This window comes from Hyperolius riggenbachi, chromosome 3 (genome assembly GCF_040937935.1).
Source record: "Hyperolius riggenbachi isolate aHypRig1 chromosome 3, aHypRig1.pri, whole genome shotgun sequence".
Taxonomy (NCBI): domain Eukaryota; kingdom Metazoa; phylum Chordata; class Amphibia; order Anura; family Hyperoliidae; genus Hyperolius; species Hyperolius riggenbachi.
The window spans coordinates 385,080,379-385,097,529 of record NC_090648.1 but is presented as its reverse complement, the minus strand read 5'-3'; the positions used below and the strand labels follow the sequence as shown (position 1 = coordinate 385,097,529).

General features: G+C 42.4%; 1 protein-coding gene across 4 annotated transcripts in view; it reads left to right on the top strand.

Moving 5' to 3' along the window:
* Nucleotides 1–14,545, top strand: part of LOC137561603 (epidermal growth factor receptor kinase substrate 8-like) — a 150,737-nt gene extending 136,192 nt beyond the window's left edge. For all 4 annotated transcript variants that reach the window (XM_068272915.1, XM_068272916.1, XM_068272913.1 and 1 more), the window contains exons 10-12: nt 10,472–10,536; nt 14,079–14,199; nt 14,423–14,545. In XM_068272915.1, coding sequence (XP_068129016.1) covers nt 10,472–10,536; nt 14,079–14,199; nt 14,423–14,535 — 299 coding nt within the window. In that variant the 3' untranslated portion in view covers nt 14,536–14,545. The remainder of the gene's footprint in view (nt 1–10,471; nt 10,537–14,078; nt 14,200–14,422) is intronic.
* Nucleotides 14,546–17,151: the final 2,606 nt, after the last annotated feature.

The window sequence follows — 17,151 nt, the reverse complement described above, 5'->3', positions numbered from 1 at the left end:
TATGCAAGTAGAAATCACTGATCAACAGCTTGACCCAATGGGTCGCTACATCTTTCTAAAGATCAAATTCCAATCCAGGATTTATACTATTGCATCGATTTATTCTCCCAATAGACAACAAGGGAAAGCTCTCCTTACCTATTTGAACAAACTGGAGAAATTTGCTGAAGGTCAAACCATTATTGCTGCAGATCTTAATATGGCACTAGACCCTACTCTAGACACTTCCTCAGGTCAATCGTCAATCCCCAGGTCTATGAATATTAAGATCAAAAGGAAACTCCATGATCTTAGGTTGGTGGACAGTTGGAGAGCAATGAATCCTAAGGGAAAGGATTTTACTTTTTTTTCCAACTTGCATCATTCATACAGTAGGATCGACTACATCCTTATCTCTCACTCATTATTAGATTTTTGCACACAAAGTAAGATTGGCTCATTTATATGGTCAGACCATTCCCCTGTTCAGTGCTGTCTTTAAGTTGGTGGATCACATAGACCAGACTTTTCATGGCGACTTAACACCTCCCTTCTCTCAGATACCACCTGCTTTGCCTCCGTGAAACAGGCCATTATAGATTTCGGGGAATCTCATAAAGAAGATGATACCTCTCCTGTGGTGAAATGGGAGGCCCTGAAGTGTGTACTCCGGGGTCAATTTATTGCACATGGCTCTCGCATTAAGAAAGAGAGATCCTCTCAAATATCTAATCTGCTTGGTGAGATCCACCTTCTTGAAACACGGCACAAAACCTCTCAAACACCTGAAGTTGAACTCCGACTGTCCACTCTCAGACACAACCTTCTAAGAATTTTAGACACGGAAACACTTATACAACGGGAAAAACTCAAAGCCCACATCTACGAGACGGGTAATAAATGTGCTAGAACCCTCGCCCGTTTTATACATCCAAGACCCTCTGCATCCTTCATCCCTTCCATGAACTCCCCCATAGGAGGCACAGTCACAAAACCAAGGGAAATAGCTAACACCTTTCGATCGTATTATCAATCCCTATATAATATTGTCAGAAGGTACAGTGACCTCTCCAAACCTGAACTCAACAAAAAAATCCTGAATTATTTAAACTCTACTAAATTGCCTAGACTTACCGATGATATTATTAAAGAGCTAGATGAAGACTTCACGGAAGTCGAAATCATTTCTGCAATCCGCTCCTCTAAAAATGGGAAATGCCCGGGGCCCGATGGATACACTGCTCCTTTCTATAAAAAATTTCAGAATTTTCTCATACCATACCTTTGTAAATCCTTCAACTCCGTCTCAGCAACTACCCCATTCCCAACCCAAGCCTTGCAAACACACATCACTGTCATTCCTAAAGAAGGGAAAGATCCCAAAGAATGTGGCAGCTATCGTCCTATTTCTTTAATTAACCTAGACATGAAAATCTATGCCAAAATAATTGCGGACCGCCTCAAACCCTACATCCCTGATCTGATACATACAGACCAATCCGGGTTTGTCCCTCACAGGGAGGCCCGAGACAATGTCCTCAAAACAATAACACTGATTGAATATGCCCAAAAATCAAATAATAAATCTTGTCTGATGTCCATTGATGCCGAGAAGGCGTTCGACAGGGTCCATTGGCAATTTCTGGAGCTCACTCTCCAAAATGTGGGTCTAGGATCCTCCCTTTTACAAAAAATTATGGCCCTCTACAGTAGCCCCACTGCAAGGGTTAGAGTCAATGGGATCCTGTCGGACGCCTTCAAGATCAGTAATGGCACCCGCCAAGGGTGCCCTCTTTCTCCACTATTATACATCCTAACGATGGAACACTTTGCCACAGCCCTCAGGCAGAATCCATCAATCCAGGGAATCCACTGTGGGACGTCTCACTTTAAAGCTGCACTATATGCAGATGACCTGCTACTTTTCGTTACATCTCCTCAAATTTCTATTCCTAATATTTTGGCAGAAGCCGAAACATTTGGGGCATTAAGTAACTTCAAAATGAACATCTCCAAAACAGAAATGCTTAATATCTCTCTCCCTCATCATATATGTAAGCCCTTACAAAACAGCTTTCCCTTTAAATGGACCTCACATCACATACGATACTTGGGTATAAACATTACTCCAAATGTTCAAGACCTCTATCAAGCCAATTACCTACCCCTCTTACAAAAAATTACATCAGATCTAAAAAACCCTCCTATAACAGACCATCATGGCTAGGCAGAATAAACACCCTAAAAATGGACATTCTCCCTAAATTTCTCTACCTCTTACAGACCATCCCAATCATTATCCCTAAAGCCTTCTTTAAATCCGTGAAAACACTATTTACCACATATGTATGGGGCCCACATAAAAAACCACGCCTACAATATTCCCTCCTCTGTAAACCAAAACTGGATGATGGGTTAAGCCTACCAAATCTTGATATGTACTATAAAGCAGCCATCCTAACGCATATTATCGACTGGTTTCACAGTAGGGACACTAAACAATGGGTTATGTTAGAATCTAATATACTTGGCTTAGATACAAGAGCTTTACCTTGGACAAATAGGTCCTCTCTTCAAAATATTCCAAAATGCCCTATTTGGGTTACAAGTGTCCTCTCACTCTGGGATTCATTGCTCTCCAACACATTTATCTCCTCCATCCCAGGTCCACTGACCTCCATACTAGACAATCTAGATTTTCTCCCAGGGGTCCAAGCTAAGTCCTTTTTAGGATTTGATAGACAAAATTCAGATGTGCCTGGCCACTGCTCGTTCTGCTTCCTGTGACGTCAGACGCTCCCCGCACCGCCTTACGCGTTTCGTCCCCTAGGCCTGAGTCCTAGGGGACGAAACGCGTAAGGCGGTGCGGGGAGCGTCTGACGTCACAGGAAGCAGGAAGCAGAACGAGCAGTGGCCGGGCACATCTGAGTTCGCAGTGAGACCAACTCTATGGAAAGCGGGACGCCGTGACTAAGGGTGCATCACTGGGACAGGAGCCTGACCTACCTTACATGCCTAGAACCTAATGAGGATTATGTGAGTGCGCACTATAGCGCAGGAATTTCTCTTTTTTAAAGGATTTTATGCTATGTGTTTTTCATTGTTTTATTGAGGAAATTGGATTAAATTACCTGTTTGAAAATTGAAAACGCTTCATCGCAGTGGAATATCTTACACGCTAGACCCACCTGGTTTGTGAGGTGGCATATATCTGGTGAGCTCATATCTTGCTTTGAGATTGGTGGAATTTATGCACTGGAGCACGAGTGAACACAAGATTGGCACTTGATGGGTGTTATATAAAGGAACAGTTGATAATTAACAGTAATGCACTATGTCTAGATGTGTTCATCTTTTCTAGGTATAAGGACTCAAGAAGAGGAGCGCTGTCATACAATAACATTTATGCTCTCTCTTATACCTGGTTCCATTAGATCTGCAAAAAAAAAACACATTACGCCACCTTCTCACCGCAGTCCGCTACTTAATGTCTTTACATTGGAAGACAGTATTCACACCTGCTCAGAAAGACTTAATTTGCACCATTAATGAGATTATGAGAATGGAGGAACTAGTCCTCACAGCACAAGATAATCATACAATACAATACAATACAATAACATTTGTAAAGCGCTTTTCTCCCATAGGACTCAAAGCGCATAGCTGTGTCTCAGATTAATACAGGGTTTCAGGCTGGGTTGTGTTACAGAGGAGATAGTCAGATGTTCATGAATGCCAGACTGAAAAGGTAGGTTTTCAGTTTATACTTAAATGCTTCCAGGGATGGGGCTGTCCTGATTGGGTGTGGCAGGGAGTTCCAAAGTGTAGGGGCAGCATGACAAAAGGCTCTGTCTCCAAAGGTTTTGAGGTGGACTCTGGGGGTGACCAAGGTGTTACGTCCTTTTGATCTAAGATTGTGGGGGGTGTGATGTAGTTGCAACAAGTCCTTCAGGTATCCAGGGCCCAGATTGTGCAAGGATTTGAATGTCAGTAAGGCAATCTTAAACAGAATTCTCCATTTTATCGGTAGCCAGTGGAGTGAGCTCAGGGTTGGTGTTATGTGGCAATGGCGGGGTTGGCTCGTTAACAGCCTTGCGGCAGCATTCTGTACTAATTGCAGGCGGCGTAAGTCTTTCTTATGCAGGCCTGTGTAGAGGACGTTGCAGTAGTCTAACCTTGATGTGACGAAGGCATGAACTAGGGTTGGAAGATCCTCTGAAGGAATTAGGTGTTTAATCCTTGCAATATTCCTTAGGTGAAAGAAGGAATGTTTCACAACAGCTGAGATTTGATTCCTGAAGCTTAATTTCCCATCAATCAGTACTCCCAGGCTGCGCACACAGTCTGAGTTGTTCAGGTCTGAGCTCCCTATCCTTAGCGGTGTTGGTTGAGACTGGAGCTGCTTTGCTGTTGAGCCCTGGCCCTCGATAACAAGAACCTCAGTTTTGTCAGCATTAAGTTTTAGCCAATTATTATTCATCCACTCCTGAAGCTCAGCTAAGCATGCGTTTATTTGTGGAGTAGGGTCTGTGACATCAGGTTTGAATGACAAATATAGCTGGGTGTCATCAGCATAGCAATGATATGTCAGGCCATGTTTTTGTATGATTTCTCCAAGTGGCAGCATGTATATGGTGAACAGTAAAGGGGATAATATTGCGCCCTGAGGTACACCGTATTTTAGTGGTACAGGGTTGGAGAGGAAGGGCCCTAAGGCTACCCTTTGTGTTCTGCCAGCCAGGAAGGAGTTGAACCACCGGAGAACAATGCCATCTATGCCACAGTACTCTTGTAGCCTGTTGAGTAAGATTTCATGATCGACTGTGTCAAAAGCCGCTGAGAGGTCGAGCAAAATCAGGATGGAACATTGACCCTTGTCTCTTGCAATGAGCAGATCATTGCAAATCTGGGTGAGGGCTGTTTCACAGCTGTGATATTTCCTGAAACCAGATTGAAGAGGGTCAAGGATGTTGTTTCTGGAGAGCCTGGCTTCAAGTTGGAGGTAGACAGCCTTTTCAATAACTTTTCCCAGAAAGGGGAGGTTTGAGACAGGTCTGTAGCTGTTTAGAGCATCTGGGTCTAAGGATGGTTTCTTGAGTAGAGGCATGACGATTGCTTCTTTCAGAGTAGAGGGAAACCACCCTTCTTGTAAGGAGCCGTTGACTATTTTGTGGAATGCCGGTGTAAATAGTTCAGGGCATTTCAACATGAACTTAGTGGGGCCAGGGTCCAGATCGCAGGTAGTCTGGCGAAGGTTTGAGAGGATATCCAAGATTTCTTTTTCAGTGATTACCTTAAAATCAGACCATGGTGGTAGGCTATTTTTGCACCTGTTATACGGCTCTGCATGGGTTTCTGGGGCTGTGAATTGAATGGCAGATCGTATGGAGGAGACTTTGTCTGAGAAGAAGTGGGCAAATTTCTCGCACAGTTCCTGTGAAGGTCTGATGCTGGATTTCCTGCAAGATGGATTGCAGAGACTGTCAACCGTGCGGAAGAGTTGGGCAGGTCTGTTGGCTGCATTTGCAATTTCGTGAGACAGGAATAAGGACTTCTTTTTGTTAATCATCGTTTGATATTTTTTCAGGTGAGCAATTAGGGAAAGTTTGTCATCAGGAGACTGATGTTTGCGCCACCTTCGTTCCAGTCTGCGTCCCTGTTTCTTTAGTTCCTTTATAGAGTTGTCAAACCAGCGAGCGTGATGTAATGGTGCGGAACGTTTAATCTTTAAGGGAGCTATGGCGTCAAAAGCGGCTGAGACATCGTGGTTATATTTAAGGACCATGGATTCAAGGCCTAAGTTGTGATCTGTCAGTCCACCTAGATTGAGGCTGTTCTGAAGGTGTTGGGGTGTCAAACCTTTCAAGGAACGATATTTTATTAGTTCTTTCACTTGGTGTTTTGTAGCCGGTGCTGTAAAGGAGAAGTGGACAGTGTGGTGGTCTGACCAAACTACTGGATCAATTTCCACATTGGATATTAGGAGTTCTGAATGGAAAATGAGGTCCAAAGTGTGTCCTTTTTTGTGGGTAGGGAGGTTGACGGCTTGAGAGAAGCCCAGTTCATTCATGGAGAGAAGTAGCTTGGTTCCAAATTGGGAAGAGTGTGTATCGACCCGTGCGTTAAAGTCTCCAAGAATTATCCACCTAGGGTGTTTCAGTGTTATGCAAGATACAAGTTCTGCTATTTCCTTGAGAAAAGCTGAGCCAGCGTCAGGGGGTCGGTAGACAATCAGTATGTTTATTTTTTTTCCAGCTGAGAGCTGGGCTGCTAGACATTCAAAAGAGGGGTGGGGGCTACAGCAAGGGGTTTAATATTCAAACTGGATTTGAAGCACAGAGCTAATCCTCCGCCCTTGCGGTTTTGCCTTTCACAGTGTAAAACTGAGTAATTGTCTGGTACCACAGCTGCGAGAGTGGGTCCTGAGTTCTGATCTAACCATGTCTCTGTAATTAAAGCTAGATCTGAAGCCTCTATTAGATCATGAATAACTGCTGTTTTGTTGTTTATGGACCTGGCATTGCAGAGTACTGCTTTAATGTTGTTTCCCTTAACTTTGAGGTCTGTGTTCCTAGCTCCTGGCTGGGGGTTGTAATCAGGAGTGTGGCAGCTGTCTCTGTTATCTGGGTCCTTTACTCATACAGCTGATTTATAGATATGTGATGATTGCTTTGGCTTTGATTTATGGGTGCCTGCACCTCCTCCCCTCTTCCCCCGCCTTGTTTTCTTGAGAATCCCAAAGGATTTTAGAGGGGTAATCAAAGCAGAATCTATTTGTAAGAGTTTCTTGGGAACAGAGGTTGCAATATAGATAAGCATCTCAGCTGAGTATTTTAATGGTGGCATTTGGACAGCTGATAGACACCCTGCTGAGATCAAAGGGAAGGGGTCTTATGCAAGCTGTACTTCTCAGAAAAAAAAGGAGATGCTCCAGATTAAAACAAATTTATGTTCCAGTGGGCTGTTTGGATCGACTATAGAGAAACTAAACTAACTCCCTCGATACCTACAGACCCCAAAGTATGTTCTACCTAGTTGGGATATACACCCCCACTGTGCTCCTCCCCTGATTATGGACACAGGTTACCCTATTGGTCTTGTTATTGGATATATGTCATTTGTTTAACATGCATAATGTGTACCTAAGGTTTTTCATCTTCTAACAGTGCCTATCTGTCGGTAGAGACCTAGCCTCCCCCCCTCCCTCACACCCTTCTCTATTTCTCTCCTTTGTACCTTACCCTTTCTGCCTCTTTGCTTCTTCCTCTTTCCTCTTATAATGTGTAAAATTAGGTTCTAATGGTCAAATATTTTCTACATTCATACGGATAATCGTGACTCTTGGTAATACATGACTCACTGTTCTTGTAATATCCTTGATGATTCTATTTTGTTATAATAGATGTATATGACGCTGACCCTTTCTGAACCAATAAAAATTGTTTTACCAAAAAAAAAAAAGAATTATTTAATTCTAAATATATTTTAATGGGAGTAATAAGAAAAAAAAATGGAACAAATTCATTATTTCTCAGTTTTTTGGCCATTATAGTTTTAAAATAAAACGCGCTACCATAGATAAATGTGAAGAAAAGCTTGAACAGAGGTGCCAGAATAGAGTAAAAAAGTTTTAAAAAACGTTTTAATAGTTTTAATAGGGTGACAGTGGTGGGCTTACCTCCCCAACAAGTAGTTCAGTTCATAACATCCCCACCCGCCTGTACAATGGTTGCCTTGTACTGTAACCCACGTTTGTGAGTATAAACTCTTATACACCTTACTACTACCAACAGCTTTCTGAACGTACTACACTATTTTGGGCTCTGTGTTCCCTTTTCTCCTTCTGCAAGTTTACCATGGCTAAAAGCCACACATTTTATTTGGACATTTTGTCCCGGTTATAACAACATTTCAATTATGGCCCTAGTACAATGTATGGTGACAGTATTTTATTTGGAAATAAAGGTGCATTTTTTCTGTTTTACATCTATCACTAATTACAAGCCCATAGTTGCAAAAATAACAGTAATATACCCCCATGACATACATATATTAAAAAAAAAGTTTAGTCCCTAAGGTAACTATGTATTTTTTAAAATGTTATTTTTAGTTAATATACAATTTTTGTTATTTTGCTAACTCTGGGAGAGTGGTGGCGGTAATAGGTTAAATTTAATGGGAAATGCATTTTTATTAGAATAATATATGTAGGTGTAATTTTACTGTTTGGTCTTCTAGATGTTTAAAGAGACTCTGAAGCGAGAATAAATCTCGCTTCAGAGCTCATAGTTAGCAGGGGCATGTGTGCCCCTGCTAAAACGCTGCTATCCCGCGGCTAAACGGGGGTCCCTTACCCCCCGAAATCCCCTCTGTGCAGCCAGGGATCTCTTCCTGATTGAGGCAGGGCTAACCGCCGCAGCCCTGCCCCACGCACGTCTGTCAGCGCGCATCTCCGCCTCTCCCCCCCCCTCCCCCCTCTGTCTTCCTTCACTGAGAGGGGCGGAGGAAAGGCGGCGATGCACCGCTGATAGACGTGCTGAGAGGCAGGGCTGCAGCCGTTAGCCCTGCCTCTAGGAGCAGCAAAATCTACGACCAATTTGGTCGTTGATTTTGCGGGGCGGGGGTTTGGGGGTGAAGGTACCCCCGTTTAGCCGCGGAATAGCTAACTATGAGCTCTGAAGCGAGAATTATTCTCGCTTCAGTGTCTCTTTAAGAGAAGTGGTTCTGATTCATGCGGTTTCTATTGAATTATACATGTTTTATGGATGCATGACGATGGTAGTGATGGGTTACAGAAAGATGACCAGAAATGTTGCGCAATAACCTCTATCCCTATGAAGCTTGCTCTGTGATTGGACCAATATCGTCACTATCACTTAGAAGACTTCTCTATGGTTTCACAAAGTCATTGACCCCCAGAGGCCATCTTTCTGGCCAAACATGGTCACGGTCACCTAAAAACTACTCACAGGACGTAGACCTCCAAGTGGCTCTATGGACGGTATCATACATGACCCAACAAAAACCTTTTTTTCTCTATTAAGGGATAAAAGGCCTCACGTGGGTCATATTGAAACCTAGTGGAGGTAGTTGAAATGATAGTAAATTACCAATTATCTGATTGCAGACTTATTATAGGCACCCACAGTGAAAACTTACAGTAAATATATGTGGATTTTTTTAAAAATATAAACAAAATCTAAGTGAAAATTCTGCATCTGCAGTCAAACAACTACTAATTAAGGCCCCGTTCACATTACAAACGTGGATGGCCATGCGTGCGGAACGCAACGCATGCGAACGCACGCCATCTGCGTTTGTGTGCTTTGCGTTGCTGATCCCATCAGTGAAAAGTGAATGGGACAGCCACGCGTTTTTGCAAAAAAATGCGTGCAGCATGCGTTCCCGGAACGCACAGGTCCGGAACGCACGCAGTGTGAACATCAGACAGTGCACTCTATGCACTGTCTGATGTCGTGCGCGTCGGCCTCCCGCACGCGTTTCCAAAACGTGGCTGGAAACGCGTGCAGTGTGAACAGGGCCCAACACATTTCTTTGCACCACTGCTTTGATATGACTGAGGTAAGGTTGACAATTACAAAATACTTAAAGCTCGATAAATCTTTTACTCAAAAGCCATAAAAAAGTAGTGCACTCACATACTTGTTTTTAGATGCGTGTACTTGGCAATTTTAATGTAAGCGCACTACTTTTTATGGCTTTTGTATAAAAAATTTGTATACTATAGCAAGCTCTTCAGTTTTGGTTAGGCACCACCAGGAGGGGTCTTAGGGTTAGGCACCACCATGGGAGGGTTCTGTGTGAGAGTAGGGAGAAGGCAGGTCATAGTAATCAATTTTCTTGGCTATATCACTTTTCTCAGCTATATTACTTTTCTCAGCTTTATTACTTTTCTCAGCTATATCACTTTTTCGGCTATATCAGCACTGTTTTTATAACAAAGAGAAATAAAAAGCTTGGCTATATCTGGCGCCCTTTGTATAGCCCCCAAAAATCTCAGCTATATCCAGCAACATTTTACAGCCAAAAAAAAATCGGCTATATCGAGCACCCTTTTTATAGCTGAAAAATAAATCTCAGCTATATCGAACGCCCATTTGTAGCTGAAAAAAAATTCTCAGATATGTCTTGCACCCTTTTATAGCTGGAAAAATATCTCAGCTTTATCCAGAGTCCCTTTAAAGCCGGAAAAAAAAATCTTGGCCGTTGCCCTTTTTTTCCTGGTGCGCTTTTCAAATGAATGCCCTGCAGACAGCTATGGGTGGTGTCAGCTCTCATACCATTTTGGATCACTTTTAACATACCCACCACCAGAGATATTTGGATATATCTGCAAATGCCTAAGTAAATCAGGGCCACTATTTATCCTTTAGAGGCCACACACAGCTACACTTCTTAGATCTTGCTTTACTGCATGAATGTACAATCATCCCTATTTCTTGTGTTGAATTTCTTGCTGTGTTTGATGCAGGTGCTCAAAATGCTGATCGAGAAGAGTCTCCAAAGATGCTTCAAGCCAGAATCGACAGAGATGTTGTGAGACTCACTTTATTCATTTACTAGTCATGTGTTTGTTGAGAATCCACAATTATTTTTTTTTGTCTGGTGCGTGGTGGGATCTGTTGTAATCAGTTTTTCAGCAAATACAGTAAAGTGAGACTGCGCACCACAACCTCATAACTATTTCCTTATATTAGAGCAAATGAGGGGCACTAGATGATTAAGCCAGAGCCTTTCCTTGGGCTCCATGTAGGGATGGACACTTCCCACATCATGTAGAATTACTTATTTGCACACAGAGTCTCTAACCTGTGGTGTGTTGGACCTGTTGGAGTTCATGCACCTTCTGACTCAGTCCAGTTAACCAGTGTGTGTCAGGTGGGAGATTAATTGCTGTAGTTAATCAATTTAGTTCACATATTTGCAGGCATTATGTGATCTATTGAAAATACACTCACTCATTCATGTATTTAAGGCTTGGGTGGGATGGGATCTGCTGATACTCCATTAATTCATGCTTGTAAGTTGTAATAGGCTTTGTTGGTTTGAAGCCAAAAGTTGCTGTGGAGTGCTAGTTGGGTAGTGTAAATACCATGTAAATACCATGTAAATGCCAGTAGCTGGCAAACCAAGTATGGAGGTTTTTCCTCCCTAAGGGCTAGTTCACACGGACGCTTGGTGGCATCTACCACCAAGCGTTCGGCATTCGTCGGCTAAACCCTCACATTCAAGTGAATGGGAGCGTTTAGCATCGGGTGGTTACCGGTGATTATGCAAATGCGGCGTTCTGATCCCGATTTAATGCGTCGTTTCAGCCAGCCCTAGAAGCCACATGCAACGTCTAGGGTCACCTACCCACCACGGCTTCATGTCCCCTTGCAGGGATGAGAAATGCCAATCGCGACGGGACGCAGACAATCGCTGTACCGCCACCCCTGAATGAGGTGTCCCAAGATGACACGGCTTCCGGCAGCCCTGACCACCACCTGCCCTCCGTGTAAACCAGCCCGAAAAGTCCAAGTCGTGTAACATGAGGAAAAATGTGGTGCAACTTTTTTTTTGAGGCATCTTAATTCAGAAAGTCATAGAACCGCAATAGTAAGTCTATTAAACGTTCACAGTGTATGCGGTGTGTTGGGATCAAACTCACTATAGTCCCCCAATGCACTGCATTACGCATAACATGTGCATTAACAGAGACAGTGAAGCGTACTTTTCATTGTCTGCCATCTAAAGTTTGCATAAGGTGCCGCTTGACATTCTTGTTCCGTTCCGTTGCGTTGCTGTTATACAAGGAACTCAACGTACCACTGTGAACCTAGCCTGAGGCCTGAAATGTTGTCCCTCTTACTGTTCAACTGGTGTATGGGGAAAATACATGGTACTGCAACTCATCTGCGTTGGCAACATTATATGGGAATTTGATCTGTTAGGAATGCACTCGTTGATGTTCTTTTGATCTTGTGTGGTGGAATCTGTTGGTAATCCACTGATAAATATATTGTTGTATGTTTGTTTTTGTTTTTTTAGCAAGTTCATTTTAAACTATAATTTTGTGGAGGTACTTGTCAGTGATCTACAGTGGGATGCGGAAGTTTGGGCAACGTTGTTAATCGCTATGATTTTCCTGTATAAATCCTTGGTTGTTGCGATAAAAAATGTCAGTTAAATATATCATACAGGAGACACAGCTGTCTGTTTCCACAGTTAAGAACATATTGAGGAAATGGAAGACCACCGGCTCAGTTCAAGTTAAGTCTCGAAGTGGCAGACCAAGAAAAATCTCAGTTAAATAGAAGCGACGAATGGTGAGATCAGTCAGTCAACCCACAGACCAGCACCAAAGACCTACAACATCATCTTGCTGCAGATGGAGTCACTGTGCATCCTTCAACCATTCGGTGCACTTTACACAAGGAGATGCTGTATGCAGAGGAAGCATTTTCTCTGCCCACAGCACAAACTGAGCCACTTGAATTCTAGCCTCAGGTACTAAAGTCTAGTAAAGACTTGAGATGCAGGGTCTCTTTAAGCATAGTTTCTCAGAGAGAAATTATGCAGTCATTTACTAGAAACATATTCCTCTAGAAGGACACATAATGTGTTATCAGGTCTAACTGATGAAACTAAAATTGAGTTATTTGGGCATAACAAGGTACAACGTTCTGGAATGGCCATCTCAGTCTCAAGACCTGATTATAATTGAAAATCTGTGGTGTGAGTTAAAGAGAGCTGTCCATGCTCGGAAGCCATCAAACCTGAATGAACTAGAGATGTTTTGAAAAGGGGAATGGGCCAAAATACCTTGAACCAGAATCCAGACTCTCATTGGAACCTACAGGCTGTAATTTCTGCAAAAGGAGAATCTACTAGTTGTTGATATCATTTCTTTTTTGTGGTGCCCAAATTTTTGCACCTGCCTAATTTTGTTTGAACAATTCTTACACACTTTCTGTAAATCCAATAAACTTCATTTTACTTCTCATATATCACTGTGTGTGTCTCCTATATGATATATTTAACTGACATTTTTTATCGTGACAACCAACAATTCATACAGGAAAATCATGACGATTAACAACATTGCCCAAACTTTCACATCCCACTGTATTTTTCCATTCACAAAATTCACTTTTGTTGTGGTGATGGTCACTTGTTACACTGCTTGTTCTATCTTCCAATGCGAAAGTTCCCCCTGCTTATTTGTACTGCTGATCTGACTTGAGTACTTAATGGGAAAAGAATGTAAAGCAAGTGTGTTGGAGCACCCAATCTGCATTCTTAATACAGATGGATAACTCAGTGTTACAGCCAGGAGATCATCATTACAGCTACAAGGAGATCAGCATGTCTCATAGACTTAATGATGGGTGCACTTAAAGACAACTATGAGCATAAGGTGTCCGTTACTAGGTTTGTTCTCCATGTCTAAAGCCCCATCTACACAATACGATTCTTTGTGCGATTAGATTACGATTCTATTTACGATCCGATTAAATCCGACATGTCCGATCAGGATTCGATTTGATTCAATTCGATTTGCCATTGTTTTGAAATGGCAAATCAAATTGAATCGTATCGAATCCCAATGGGACATGTCGGATTTAATCGGATCGTAAATAGAATCGTAATTGAATCGCACAAAGAATCGTATTGTGTAGATGGGGCTTAAGATTCCAGTTGCTTGTGCGATCCAGACTTAAAAGTTTATGAAGCATTTTGCACCAGAAGGTTGTCAGATCATGACTGCATGATTCACCATCCTCTAAAGCAGAGTTTCACAACCCAATCCTCAAGTACATTCCAACAGTGCATGTTTTGTGGAAAACCACAAAGGTGTCTCTCTCTCTCTCTCTCTCTCTCTCTCTCTCTCTCTCTCTCTCTCTCTCTCTCTCTCTCTCTCTCTCTCTCTTTCTTGAGATCCTAATTATGTGTTTGGTTTTCTGCAAAACATGAACTGTTGGGGGTACTTGAGTACGACTCACCTTCTATGTAGCTCCCCACCTCCATCCATCTTAATACATGTGTATGCATCTCAGATTTTAGGTAAACATTCTCCACAATTAATGTTCCCACAGCAAATCCTGAACCACATATTAGACGACATTGAGTTTTTCATAATGAAACTGCAGAAGGCGGCTGAAGCTTTTTCTGAGCTGTCCAAGAGGAGGAAGTCAAAGAAGAAAAAAGGCTCTGGAGGTATGAATGGCTGTGAACTATCTTTGTTGGCAATGATGGTCTATGTGTGTAGCTATGTAGATAGTGTTGTTATGACTATGTGAGGTTGACTGGTGGTGTCCTACCTGTATATTGGGAGTGAGATGCCTCCTTAGATGTCTGCAACCTGAGTGCTTAGATAACAACCTGTATGTGACTTGACATTTACTCTACATGGTCAGATTGTGGTTTTCTCTTATTTTAGAGGGTGTATTAACGTTACGTGCCAAACCACCTCCAGAAGAAGAGTTCACTGACTGTTTCCAAAAGTTCAAACATGGCTTCAACCTCCTGGTAAGCACAGAAATCGTAATTTAATGGAACCATATGGCGGCTCGCAAATTTTTCTCGCTAGTGGGGCGTGGGAAGGGATTAGGAATTAGGAAGGGTGTTTGTGCGAGGTGGGGGCAGGGTAGGGTTAGACATCAGGAAGGGTGTTTACATAGCGGCCACATCTTACGCAGTGCTGTACAGTATATGTATGTATATCTACCTATCTATCTATAATCTCATTGTACCTCAAAGGAACTCCCAATATAATACCTACCATTGTCATATGTCTATGTATGTATCGTGTAGTGTATGTATTGTAGTCTAGGGCCAATTTTGGTGGGGGGGGGGGGGGCAATTAACATATCTGTGTGTTTTTGGGATGTGGGAGGAAACCAGAGTGCCCGGAGGAAACCCATGCAGACATGGAGAGAACATACAAACTCTTTGCAGATAGTGCCCTGACTGGGATTCGATCCGGGGACCCAGTTCTGCAAGGCGAGAGCACTAACCACTACGCCACCGTGTTAAAATAAAATATTTCCTTAACAGCTGTTACTTTTTGAATGACTCTTGTACATATCCTAAAATTTCCTCTGACTTCATATCTCAATATGACTAAATTGGTCCAACAACATTTTCTAGATCAGACCAGAACTACTTCATCCTTCCACATTCTAGTTGTGTCCAAAACTGCCCCACCTGATTTTACCTCATTAACTTCCTTACCGTTAACCACGATCTACACTCGGGATGGAAAACTGCAGCTCAGAGAGATTACCCCGAGCTACACTCGTGGTAGTAGCCGGGAGGTCATTGCACAGCATTGCACACAGCGGGCATTCTCACACACCTCCCGGGCAATCCAGATGCTGGTGGCCATTCCTCTTCCTGTCCACGGAGGCTCTGCATTCCCCCTGGTGAGATCGCCTCTTGACGACAGCCGGCAATCTCATTATAGGGTTACGGAGGTAGAACTGCAGCACTAGATGCCAGGAGGTGAGTAAGTGCAGGCTCTCTCGTGGTATGATTTTTGTCTTGCTTTTAGGGTCTGAAAGCACATGAAAAATTGTACCGCTTTTAGACCCCAAAAATCAGGAAGGAATCATACCATCAGATAGTTTAATTACCTCTCACTTCCTCCATCTAAAGAATATTAACTGACTTTGGGGTTGATTCATTAATGACCGCAACAAGAGGTAAAAATCTCCAGTGCACGCTATTCTGCCATAGCGTGCATTGCTAAATTACGCTATGCTCCAATAGTTTAACGAGCGCTTCATTAACCACTTTAGCCTTCAGTCGTTTTCACGTTATGCATCCGAGCAATGTTCACCTCCCAATCATTAGCCTATAACTTTATCGTTACTTATCACAATGAACTGATCTATGTCTCGTTTTTTCCGCCACCAATTAGGCTTTCTTTGGGGGGTACATTTTGCTAAGAGCCACTTTACTGTAAATGCATTTTAACAGGAAGAATAAGGAAAAAACGGGAAAAAATGCATTATTTCTCAGTTTCGGCCATTATAGTTTTAAAATAATACATGCCTCCACAATTAAAACTCACGTATTGTATGTGCCCATTTCTCCCGGTTATTACACCGTTTAAATTATGTCCCTATCACAGTGTATGGCGACAATATTTTACTTGGAAATAAAAGTGCATTTTTTCCGTTTTGCATCCATCACTATTTACAAGCTTATAATTTAAAAAAAAATAAAAATATTTAATGTTTACATAGATATTTAAAAAGTTTACACCCTTAGGTAAATATTTGTGTTTTTTTTTTAATTGTAATGTTTTTTTTTATGATTATTAAACATTTTATGTGGGTATTTTTGGGAGGGTGGGATGCAAATCAAATTTTTTTGTACATATTGGTCTATTTAAAAAAATTTTTTTTTTTTTGCATTTTCATGCAGTTAGCTTTTTGGCCACAAGATGGCAGCCATGAGTTTGTTTACAATGATGTCACTCTAAGCATAACACGGACGCTTAGAATGACGTCGGAGGAAATAGGAACAGAAAAACCTCAGCTTCCGTGCGAAGCTGACAGTTTTTCTTGGGGGGGAGAGCAATCAGTGATCGGGCACAATAGCCCGATTCACTGATTGCCTGGCTAGCGAACCGCGGGCCGGGAGTGCACGCGCGCGATCTGCCGTGGGGGAGCGCGGCAGCGCACATGGCCTCCTGGGCGTAGCTAGTACGTCCAGGAGGCCAAAGTAGTTAAGCTTGATGAGTGCTCCACTGAACCCGTCCTGAGCCCCGGGAGGGTCCAGTGGCTTCAAAGGATGAGATTCCTGCACTTTGATTGGCCCAATAGGCTTACTGTCAAGTGACAGCTAACTGAAATCATGCAGCTTGTTCAATCTGCTGCAGCAATTGTATTTCTTCAGTGTAATTTATGTGTGTAGGTTTATAACGTAAGCAATAGACAATTCTTGCTTCCGGCATGAATACTTACCCATGCAGAGTCCACACCATCACACTGCTCAGACATGTCTGCCTTTTATAAATAAACACAAGGAGAATTTAACAAACAAACGTCTCATTTCTTTATTTGTTCTATCTTTTATAGAAAACACTGCAACCTTCCAATCATGGCTTAGCATCCATCCACATTTCCGTTACTCCTACAATATCATCTATCAATAAATGTT